General features: G+C 44.8%; 1 protein-coding gene across 1 annotated transcript in view; it reads right to left on the reverse strand.

Annotated features, from left to right (window-relative positions):
- The window catches only part of LOC125427951 (unconventional myosin-Ia-like), a 93,220-nt gene that overhangs the window by 28,847 nt on the left and 52,044 nt on the right, over positions 1-12,329 (reverse strand). Inside the window, exons 13-18 of the mRNA XM_048487518.1 lie at positions 10,167-10,229; positions 7,147-7,347; positions 4,667-4,893; positions 4,355-4,555; positions 2,359-2,452; positions 288-437 (exon numbers count right to left, since the gene is read on the reverse strand). Coding sequence (XP_048343475.1) covers positions 288-437; positions 2,359-2,452; positions 4,355-4,555; positions 4,667-4,893; positions 7,147-7,347; positions 10,167-10,229 — 936 coding nt within the window. The remainder of the gene's footprint in view (positions 1-287; positions 438-2,358; positions 2,453-4,354; positions 4,556-4,666; positions 4,894-7,146; positions 7,348-10,166; positions 10,230-12,329) is intronic.

Here is a 12,329-nt window from a genome sequence, read left to right on the forward strand (position 1 = left end):
CAATTGTAGTTTAGGACTCTCCAAGAAAATGGACTCTCCAAGAAAATGGAATGATTGTTAAACCAGCTTAAATTCACAATGCAATTATGACTTCATTTCAAAAGATACACAACAAAACAACCCATGCCAAATAAATATGAGACAGAGTTGAGTCCATCTTTGCTCGTTGGGTGTGCAGTAGGCAAATATCTAGCAGCATAGTTGCTGGCAGCTTTGCACAACACAGATACGCAATAGAATACAAGTCACATACCAGAACTGTATGGATATATGCCCATCTTACTTACATTATGGCCCCGGAACCAGGCAGAAATTAGGATCTGGCTCTTGCGTATCTCTTGATAGTGCCTGCGACATTTCCATGCCCGATAAGTTGCTTGGATCAGGGCAGCCAGGTCTCCCATTCGCTGCTGACGTCGGTCTTCCAAGTCAAAAAGCTGTGGAAAGGGGATTGGAAGCCACCAATGCAGTCAAATCCAAGGGAAGTTTACCCTGACTTGCATTAACTCTAGCATAAGTTTTTATTGTAAGCAGAAATGCCATCAGAAACTGACTATTTCTTAAATCCATTTGGGTTTAAACCTGTTACAAATGATGAAGAGAAAAACTACGGCAGCCAGGACATTCCATTTCTCTTCCACAGTCCATCCATGTATCACTAGGTACTGTGCTATCATTGTGCAACAGAAATCATTTGCAACTAAATTGTGTTGTATACTTAAGTGCGGCAAATCTTTGGATACTTAAATCCAGTGACTGCAATTGTGAATGGGCAAGACAGATCTTTCTCCAACGTGAAAAGGATCCCAGGTTTGCAAAAAAAAAAAAAAAATCTGGAGTCTAACATACACACAGGCCAATCATGCACAAGGTGTCTGGTGTGCAATGGGGGCAAATGTCCTTCGCAACAGGATTTCTTGTACAGATTATTTCCTTGAGTGCCACTTTCCATTCTCTCTGCAACAAGCAAGACCACTTCTAGCATGGCTTTAATTTGCTTTGCCACCAGAGCGGGCAGATTTGCCAGTGAGCCCAGCTTTGCCCCAGATGTGTTCCCTCGACCCACGGCATGCCTACCTAGCTCCAACCATCCCACTCCCTTGCACTGCTGTCCAACCTTCCCCCTCGCCTGCCTTCCATGTTGCCAGGAGCAGCAGTGGCGTAGTGGTTAAGAGCAGGTGCATTCTAATCTGGAGGAACCGGGTTTGATTCCCCGCTCTGCCGCCGGAGCTGTGGAGGCTTATCTGGGGAATTCAGATTAGCCTGTGCATTCCCACACACACTAGATGGGTTACCTTGGGCTAGTTACAGCTTTTCGGAGCTCTCTCAGCCTCACCCACCTCATAGGGTGTTTGTTGTGAGGGGGGAAGGGCAAGGAGATTATAAGCCCCTCTGAGTCTCCTACAGGAGAGAAAGGGGGGATATAAATCCAAACTACTCCTCCTCCTCTTCTTCTTCTTTCTCTTCTTCTTCTTCTTCTTCTTCTTCTTCTTCTTCTTCTTCTTCTTCTTCTTCTTCTTCTTCTTCTTCTTCTTCTTCAGTGCTTAAATTGATCTCACTCTTAACAGACTGATCCTAAGGCCCCTTCCACACATGCAGAATAATGCACTTTCACAATTGTTTGCAAGTGGATTTTGAGATTTCGCACAGTAAAATCCAGCTGCAAAGTGCATTGAAAGTGGATTGAAAGTGCATTATTCTGCATGTGCGGAAAGGGGCCTAGGTCTACCCTGAAAACCTACTCAGGTTTATTCAATGGGACTTTCTCTTAGAAAAGTGTTTTTCAGGTTACGCTCACTTGTCCTCAGTGAAATCATCATATAACTGCATCTGATTGGTTATGATTGTTCATCCCTTTCACTAACGGATTCTGATTGGGTGGGATCACCCAAGTGTCCAATTAAAGAAAGAACAAGGGCAGAAAAGAGTGGGGAATAAACTTAAAATTTGCAAGTAGGAGGAAAAAAGTATGAAAGATTCTTGTAGCTTAATTGGGAAGCAGCAGCAGCTGAAGACTATTTTAAAAAGTCCATAGAGCTTATTGGATCAAACTTGTGACTTGGATCAAACTTGTTGGATCAAACTTGTGACTTGGATCAAACTTGTTGGATCAAACTTGTGACTGTCACTAAACAAAGCACTGGATTGAAACATGATATGACTGCCTTTAAAATCTAAATATTTGGGGGAAGAATCTTCAATATCATCCAAGTTTCAGCCAGACAATCCAAAATGGAGACTGAACAGCACAACCCAAAACACCTCAAAATTTATTTCTTCTTCTCTACTCTGGAAAAACTAGCAAGCTTTCCCACCCTTTACCCCTGATTCCCTCTTGCCTGAATTTTTGCAACTTACCACACCAGGACTGCGAATGAAAATCTTGGTGTGTCCACATGCCAGCTCCTTGGGATCAATCGGCAGGCTGCCCAAGAGGGCTTGAACACCATCTCTGCTCCAGGTAATAGACAATGAGGGGGAAAAATCAGAGATTTACTGGCCCAATCACAACTCAGCCAATGCAGGTCATGCTTTCTAACTAGTGCAACACAGAGATAATTTTCCCCTGTGGCAAACAGTGCTTTGGTTTTTCGCCACAGAGTATGTCTGTTCACTGTTATGGACAGACAACTATGGGGAAAGTTTGGGGTAGAGAAGATTGGGCAGGGAACTTGAATAGACTAATATGATTTAATCGGTGTATGAAATTTTGAGCCTAAAAAGGGAGAGGCAGTATAAAAATAAATAAATAAATAAATTTAAACCAAACAACATTTGCTTTTAATAATTTTTACAGGGCCATGTGCTTGTCTGTCATCCCAGTGCATTTGTATTCATGGGCCAAAATAAGCAGTCTTATGGAGCAGTTGAATATAATACCAGCTATCATGGGTTTCTCCCTCCCACATTTCCTTTTACACCTCTATAAGGCCCCTTCTGCACATGCAGAATATTGCACTTTAAATCTACTTTCACAATTGTTTGCAAGTGGATTTTGCAATTCCGCACAGTAAAATCCAGCTGCAAAGTGTACTGAAAGTGGATTAAAAGAGCATTATTCTGCATGTGCGGAAGGGACCTAAGTAACAGAGATAGGAGGAATAGGTCTGAATAGATTAATCTCATCAGAGTTTGGAAATAAAGCAAGGTTGGTCACTGTCAGTACTTGGATGGGAAACCACCAAGGAAGATGAGTTTTGCTATGCAGAGTAAAGCAATGGTAAATCACCTTTGCTCATCTTTTACTTCAAAAACTACATGGTCCTAGGGGTCACCATGAGTCGGTGGCAACTTGACGGCAGTTATTCATACAAGTAACAATGACAGAGATTTCTTTGTCTTAATTACAAGCTTTATAGAGTTTAGGGAAGAGGCCTGACTTATCCATGAAGGAATCATAGAATCTTAGAGTTGGAAGAGACCCCAAGGGCCATCAAGTCCAACCCCCTGCAATGCATGACACATAATCAAAGCACTCATGACAGATGACCATTCAGCCTCTGTTTAAAAACCTCTGAAGAAGAAGACTCCACCACGCTCCAGAACCGTAGCCTAAACACCCCTCCCATAGCTGCAGCCCAGTGTGTGGACAGATCCTACCAGACATGACCATTCTTTTTTCCCATTTTTTAAGAAAATTGTACTTCAAAATCAAAGTCCAAAACATACACAAAGACTGACATTCACCAAATTATATTTATTTCATACAGGCTTCCAGTTTCTTCTACACTGAATATTTACCCTTAAACTCTACACTTTCAGCATTTGGCCACTAGGCATCAAAATGAAACCACATCTTTAGCATCAGAATTAATAAAAACTCTCACTATTCTATATTGGATTTAAATTTAACAGTCCTTAACTTTCAAAACCATTCGTCACTAATTTATTTTTTCTATTTTATTGAGATATTCTATCAAGGGTTTCCAATTGTCCATGGTTCTTCACTTGAAGTTGCAAAGTTAACCTGGCCATCTAGGCCAACTCTAATATCTTCACACATCAGTCTCCAACTGTAGCAATAGTTGGACTTTTCCATTTCTGCGCTAGATGCAGTCATTCCTGCCAGTCCATCTTCCAAACACCCTTGCAGCATTCCAAGTGGATTGCCTAAAAGGAGATCTCAACCTCTCCCCCATCTCGGGCCTTGGGAGACCACCATTTGTTGAATGGGGTGACCTCCACAGTACTTCCAGTGACTCTTCTACAATGCCAAAAGTTTTTCTGGCGTTCCCTCCCAAGCAAACCCCCCACCCCACCCCTACTCCGCCTGCCAGTTCCTTGGATACATTTGGATGTGCTTACCCTAACTCTCAACCATCACCATCAGAACCACACAGGTTCCCCATCCTACCTGGCGCTTCCATTCCAATGTGGCCAGGTCTCCTTGCAGAGCATTTTATAGCGTTCCAGGCACGGTTCATAGACTTGCCGATAGGCGTAGCCAGCTCTTCGAACTCGCACGTTCTCCAGCAGGCCAAGGTAACGCACTTGTGAACGGACCAGTGCATCTGTGAACACTGCAGGCTGCTTGGTGTCATTGGGCTTAATGCACCTAGTGGCAAAGGGAACAAACTTATTGGGTCAGATCCTTTCTCTGTCCACATCCAAATGTAGCCCAGGCATTTGTCCTTGGTTTTGAAGACATACCACACACATTCATCACCTGATATAGTTGGGCTTCTTGGAGTAGAGGTTCTTCATGAGGGTGACCACAGAAGCCTTGAACTGGAAGCCAGCAGTTGGTGGACGCTTGAGTGAAGCTTTTTCGGGGTCCCCTTCAGGGAACAGAGTGCGCAACAGCTTGTGCTTGGCCTTCCACATGGCTTGCGACAGGTCTCTATAGAGCAGGTCATTGTTCTTTTCTATGAATCCAGTCACGTTGTACGTTACCTGGCAGGGAAGGGAAGAAAGACAGTGGCTTAGGTAGGCCTTTGGAATAAATTGTTCCCAAAATTGTAACAAGAAAAAAATTAAATAAAAATAATAGGTTAGGATTAAGGCAAGGGCAGGAGCTCGGGCTTGCCTTAGTGTTACATTAAGTTCTAGGGCGCAGTCTGAGAATAGGGCTACCGTCAATTTTAGGTTTCAGGTTTTTGTTACAATTTTTGGAACAATTTATGACTGAATAAATTAAACAAAAATAATAAGTTAGGGTTAAGGTAAGGTGACCAGATGGTCACCTTTGTAATCCGGGACAGGGAGGTGGCCGCGGGCACGGCCGCACACGGGCTTCTGGGGCTCGCCATTTGCCGCCCTGTGACAGAGCGGCAAACGGCGAGCCCCAGAAGGCCATGCGCTCCTGCGGCCGGGCGCACGGGAGGCTGCTGCACTGCCTTGCGCCCCCAAGGCAGTGCAGCAGCCTCCCCACAATCGGGACAATTTGTCTGACCCGCGGGACGCGGGACAAATTGTCCAAAGGCGGGACAGTCCCGCCAAAAGCGGGACGGCTGGTCAGCATAGGTTAAGGCAAGGGCAGAGGCTCTGGCTTGCTTTAGTGTAATGTTGAGTTCTAGGGCGCACTCCAAGAATAGGGCTATGATCAGTTTTCGGTTTCGGGTTTTTGTTACGATTTTGGGAACAATTTAAGACTCAATAAATTAAATAAAAATAATTAGTTAGGGTTAGGGTTAAGGCAAGGGCAGGGGTCAGGCTTGCCTTAGCATTATGTTGAGTTCTAGGGCGCAGTCCGAGAATACGGTTATGGTCAGTTTTAGGTTTTGGGTTTTTGTTACAATTTTGGGAACAATTTATGACTGAATAAATTAAATAAAAATAAAAAGTTACGGTTAGGGTTCAGGCAAGGGCAGAGGCTCAGGCTTGCCTTAGTGTTATGTTGAGTTCTAGGGCGCAGTCCGAGAATATGGCTATGGTCAGTTTTAGGTTTCAGGTTTTTGTTACAATTTTGGGAACAATTTATGACTGAATAAATTTAATAAAAATAAAAAGTTAAGGCTAGGGTTCAGGCAATCGCAAAGGTTAAGGCAAAACCCCAAAACCTGAAACTGACCATAGCCCTATTCTCGGACTGTGCCCTAGAACTCAACGTAACACTAAGGCAAGCCCGAGCACCTGCCCATGCCTTAACCCTAACCCTAACTTATTATCTTAATTTAATTTATTCAGTCACAAATTGTTCCCAAAATTGTAATAGAAAGCCGAAACCTGAAACTGACCATAGCCCTATTCTCGGACTGCACCCTAGAACTCAGCGTAATACTAAGGCAAGCCGGAGCCCCTGCCCTTGCCTTAACACTAACCCTAACTTATTATTTTTGTTTAATTTATTCATTCATAAATTGTTCCCAAAATTGTAACAAAAAATAAATTAAATAAAAATAATAGGTTAGGGTTAGGTTTAGGTTTAGGTTTAAGGCAAGGGCAGGGGCTCAGGCTTGCCTTCGTGTTACATTGAGTTCTATGGCGCAGTCCGAGAATAAGGAAATTTACAAGACCTGTTAATGACAGGATGTTTTGGAGGACATTGCCATGAGTTGGAAGTGGCATGATGGCACTTAACACACACACAGCTGATACAGCCTCATTCGCCACCCTATAATAACCAGCCAGTTTTAGGTTGCAACAGAATGCTTTGCTGTAATAACTGTGTCAGAGTCATCACAACAAAGTTACTTTGTTGTCTTAAGGCAACAGGTGCTTCTCCCTGATCAGATGCTGACAACCCCAGTTAAAATGCTTGACAAATGTTGAGGTTGGGCTGGCTTTACTATTCTGGACATCAAGCTGGTTGAACTCAGGTAAGGGATTTTAAGGTACTGTGAAAAACATCAACTCTGCTATTGCAATTTATTATATTTTGGCCAAGATGAAGGGATGGATTTGTTCTGCAGAAGGTACCAAAATGTCTTGGGTCATCTCAGGCTTCAGATTTGGATAGGAAGTTTGATAGTTCTGTGCAGCACCACAGGATGCTTCCCTTGATGCCCTCTCTGTTCCTCAGCTTCAGAGACCACCAGCCTTAAGCCGCTTACTTAGGTTTCCCAGAGAACTCTTAGGGATCCATGCACCCCATATTTCAGAAAGCTCTCTGTGCTCCCATACTTAGGGCCCCTTCTACTTCCCACATCCCTGATGCTTACCCCTCTTTGCTGCCAAAAGCTGTTAAAGAATGTTAGGCTCACTCACTTTGCCAGCGTAATGACGAATTCGGAAGCAGTCAGCAAGCAAGCCAGCATCCAAGATATGTTTGGCATTCTGGGTGACTCTGCTCTCATAATGTTTGTGTTCTTTAAATACTTGGTTGAGTTTGGTCACGAAAGTGGCTTCATTCACCTTCCCTGGGCGAAGGCACTCTTCATCCAGCAAGGCCAGGATCCCTCCTTTGCTCTACACACAAAGAAGATCCCAGTTACAACACAGTTCTGCCCTCATGACGCAGTCCTTTTGGCCAGGATTGGTCACAGTTGGATTGACTGGTCATTTGTCCCAGCTGCTGGTTCTGTTGTCACTACAGGAGACAACAGTTGCTTCTAGAAGTAGGATGGAGAGGGGGTCATGGAACTGAGAGATGACCCAAGCTATGAGCCCAGAAAACTATGAGACCCATCCACTGTTCAGGTCATCTCAGTTATGAACTCAATTGTTGGCTATAATCAAGCAACCCTTGAACAGCCCCTCAGTTTATAAAACCTGTCTATGTTACAGAATTGTATGGCAATGATCTTGAACATTTCTACACCTGAGACCCAGCCTTAACCCCTAGGTGGTTACATGGGATTCACTAAGCATATGATAGGAAGTTGAATGACATCACAGTCACATGACTATGAAAAAGGAGGAACAAGAGCCTCTGATGCTGCCTGTGCAAAAAGGAACTTTCTCCAATGTTCTGTGATCCTCTGCTGCTGTTCTCAGCGTGCATGCAAAAGAAGGAGGAGGAAGTGTGGTGCTCTTGCTCTGTATTCATATGCCTTAGCAGCACACCTTTCCAAAAATATCCCCAAAGTGAGCCCTCTATCAGGGCTCACAATGAAGAAAATGGGACTCTTTACCATAAAGATTAGAGGAAGTTCCTAGAGTGTCACCTGGAAAACATATCACAAGCCCCCAAATTCCACCACCACCACCACCCCCCACACACATATGAAATACCCTCAAAATCTCCTGGCATTTGCCAAGGCAACACTGGCAATCATTGCCCATATTTTTAAATCTCTCCTGTGAAGGACAACTGTATGGGGAGGGGTAAGAAAACCCAGAAATGGAGCAGAAAATGGAAGATACTTGCTCCTGGAAAGAAAGACGATTGTGGATTCCACACAGCATATTTATAACAAGTTGAAGTCATTATAAATTAATTTCTTTTCCATTTATAAAAAGGGGAAACGGGTTCATTTATAATGATTGCAAACTCGTTATCAATATGCTGTGCAGAATCCACAAATATGTTACAGTTTAAGGGGAGAGGCTGGAATGTAAGGCTAATGCAGTGGTTCGCAACCTTCCTAATGCCACAACCCTTTAATACAGTTCCTCATGTTGTGGTGACCCCCATATTTGTACGGGGTGTATGTGATGGGGTTGGTGATGGTGTTTTCTGATGGTCTTAGGTGACCCCTGTGAAAGCGTCGTTCGACCTCCAAAGGGGTCCCAACCCACAGGTTGAGAACCACTTAAGGCAAGTTATTCACAGCCCCATTTTCTCCCACCAGTGGGGATACTGGCTTCCTTTACAGCAGTGGTTCTCAACCTTCCTAATGCCATGACCCTTTAATACAGTTCCTCATGTTGTGGTGACCCCCAACCCTAACATTTATCCATTTAACAGATGGAGAACACTGATGCAGAGAGTCTCAGGCGACCTCTGTGAAAGGGTCGTTCGACCCCCAAAGGGGTCGCGACCCCCAAGAACCGCTGGACTAGTGTGACAGTTGCTCCATGGAGAAGGTCCAGATTGTTCAAGGGCACTTTTCATATTCCTACCAGCAGCTAGAAACAGAATTGGCCTCTAAGTCCAACTACATTTTGCAGACCGCTCCTTAAGTCTTCAGGCTCTCTCCTCAGCTGAAACAAAACTCAAGTTCAAGTACTATATTTCTTGGCATTCATCACCTTGTATACTCAACCCCTCAGTTCCTTAGTTGTCTTTCAGTCCTGTCCATTGACCAATGCCTTACGGTTCAACCTTAAAGGCAATCTTAAGTAAATGTGCAAATAACTTGGGGGAAGGAACCTGTCTTTTATTTGCATTACTCTGGGAAAGCGCAAAATACACAAATGATGTAGCAACTGCATCATTATTTATTATGGTAATTACTGCTACGATGAATGTGGGGACCCACAAAGGACTTAGTTCAGTAACCTTCATTTGGCATTTACAGAAAGAATTGAAAAGCAAGACATAATACGAGGTTAGACTTGGCAAAAACGTTAAAAGTTATTTCTGGACATACAAAACTTTCAAAAGAAATTTAGCGACAGCTCCAGATGTCTCGACCTCTGAGCTATTAAGCAGATTAATCATTTTTACATTGTCAGAAAAGGACGCAGACCCAACTGGAAACAGTGCAGCAAAATCAGGCCTAATATTATTGTATCCAGGACAGAAAAGCAAGATGTGATCAAGGGAGTCGACTGCTGATGGGCAAAATCAGCAACACCGTTCATGCCACGAGATTTTTTTAAAAACGACCTCGAAGCAATGGAGAAGGAAAGGGTTGCTCAGGTCAGAATCCATCTTTGGTTATGAATAAGTAATTGATCCAAATAAACAGCAGAACAAAATTTGGGGGGGATCACGAAGGACTTGTGAGGGCATCTCTTTATTCCTCTTTATTCCTCTTTCCCATTATTTCTTCTTTCCCATCCCTGGAAGCCTCTGCAGCCTTTTCCTCTTTCTGGCTGCCTTCTTCCCACCCCCACCCCACACCCAGCCAATCGACCTTTTCTTCCCCCACCATCTTCACCTTTCCTTCCCCCTAGCAGTCTCTCCCAGGAAAAGTCTGACCAAGTTGCACAGTGGTTGCCAATGCTAGGCCAGCCCAACTTGTTCCATTGGCCTGCTTCATGCAACACAGGTGGTCTACCACTGACCCACAGCGCCTCCCCTCACACACAAACAACAATGGCTGAAAAGGGGATAAGATTTGACACGAAGTTCCTCCCCATTCATTTTTATTTTTGAAAAGCTTCTGAAAACAACTTACATTCTCAATCAAGTCACAGATGATGCTGTTATCAAAAAAGTCCACGGGAGTCCACGCAACACCCTGCAAAGGAAAAAAAAATTACCAGTTTTAAGGAAGCTTCACAGTAAGGCTTAGCACAGTTCACACTAGGGTGCCTGGCCAACAGCCCCAGGTCAAAGGGAAGAGAGTTGGTAGGGAGGAGCCAGTCCAAGGCAACTATTTTCAATCAAACTGTTTAGCTGTAGATCCCTGCCAGATATGCAGGGAGCAAGGACGTAGGTAAGGGGGAGGTTTCTCAGATTCAAACCACCCACATTGCATGTCTGAAGCTCGGCCCTCTGTTTGTGGGGTTTTTTTTGTATTTTTAGTGTTTTTCAGATTTTGGCCTGCAGGGGGCGCAGCTTTTAGGCTAGTAGCACCAAACTTTCAGGGATTGTTTGGGACACTCTCCTGATTATACTACCCAGGTTTGGTGAGGTTTGGTTCAGGGGGTCCAAAGTTATGGACTCCCAAAGGGGGTGCCCCATCCCCCATTGTTTCCAATGGGAGCTAATAGAAGATGGGGGCTACACCTTTGAGTGTCCATAACTTTGGACCTCTTGAACCAAACTTCATCAAACCTGGGTGGTATCATCAGGAGAGTCTCTTACTGATATCACCCAGGTGTGGTGAAGTTTGGTCCAGGGGGTCCAAAGCTATGGACTCCCAAAATAGGTGCCCCCATCCCCCATTGTTTCCAGTGGGAGCTAATAGGAGATGGGGGCTACACCTTTGAGGGTCCATAACTTTCGACCCCCTGAACCAAATGGCGCCAAACATGGGAGGTATCATCAGGAGAGTCTCCTAAAGATACCCTGAAAGTTTGGTGCTGCTAGCTTAATAATTGCATCCCTGACACCAGGCACCCCCCAAATTTCCTTTTAAATCCACCCCTTTCAGCATGGATTTAAAGGGAGAATCTGAGGTCCCCAGTTTAAACTTTGAAAGTGATGCTGTTTCAGGGTGGGGGAGAATCCACCCCAAAACAGCATCACTTTCAATGTTGTTTTAACTTGGGACCCAAGATTCTCCCTTTAAGGTGGATTTAAAAGGAGAATTTGGGCTCTCCAGTTTAAACACCATTGAGAGTGATGCTGTTTGGGGGTGGATTCCAGCATCACAGCGGCTGCCCGGGGGGGGGGGGGCGTAAAATCCAAGCACTCCCAACATTTGTTCATCCAGCCTCTGTTTAAAAAAGGAGACTCCACCATTCTTTGAGGTAGTTCCACTGTCAAACAACCCTTATGGTCAGGAGGTTCTTCCTAATGTTTAGGTGGAATCTCTTTTCCTGCACCTTGAATCCATTACTCCATGTCCTAGATTTTGCACCGGGCACCATTTTCCCTAGCTATGCCTCTGCCCGGAAGGAAGGGCAGAAGGGGCTGCCAGCTGGAAGCCCAGCAGGTGGGGGGGCGGGGGAGGGCAGCGGATTCAACTGTCCCTGGCCTCGGACAGCTGCTTTTATAAGCACTGGGGGTGGGGGCAGGGCTTGGGGAGGTGTGGCCATGCCCCAGGTGCGGGTGGGGGTGTGGGCCCCTGTTGTTGAAGCAGCGGCTTACTCGCGAGTAGGTCACCTTGCAGGATGCAATGCAAACAAGAACCGAAAGACACACAGTCACCAGTGCAGTTCTGTTTATTGCTAACTACTGTCAAAGTGCTCCGCCAGACCACAGGTGTTTCCAGGCACACTTTACCCTGTAGTCTGTGCCAACTATATACAATTGAGGTGCCAATCAGGTGCCCATGTCTTATCTGTCTTTGCACACGGTACAGTTGTGCACACAGCCCTAATTATGCACACGGCACCTGCTGGAAGGAGAGTCCACCTGTCATCTAGATTTTGTCCATCTAAACACATGTTCTGACACCTGTACCCTCCCCCCCTATAAAAAAATCTATACCTATGTCCCTGGCAGGGAGTTAGACAGGAAGACAGCTCTTTCATGGTCTGTAAACCACAGGTTGGAACCAGGAAGCAGAGGACAGGGAGATCCCAAGAACTTGCCCAAATGTCAGAATTCATCATATCAGGAATGTTGCCATGTTAACAAGGGAACCAGATGACAATCATTATCAGCTCTGTTTATTAACGTACGAGCAGCAACGTGATACTTTTACACAAGCTGAATAAGGCACTTTTAA

The sequence above is a fragment of the Sphaerodactylus townsendi genome, linkage group LG03 (assembly GCF_021028975.2).
Source record: "Sphaerodactylus townsendi isolate TG3544 linkage group LG03, MPM_Stown_v2.3, whole genome shotgun sequence".
NCBI lineage: Eukaryota > Metazoa > Chordata > Lepidosauria > Squamata > Sphaerodactylidae > Sphaerodactylus > Sphaerodactylus townsendi.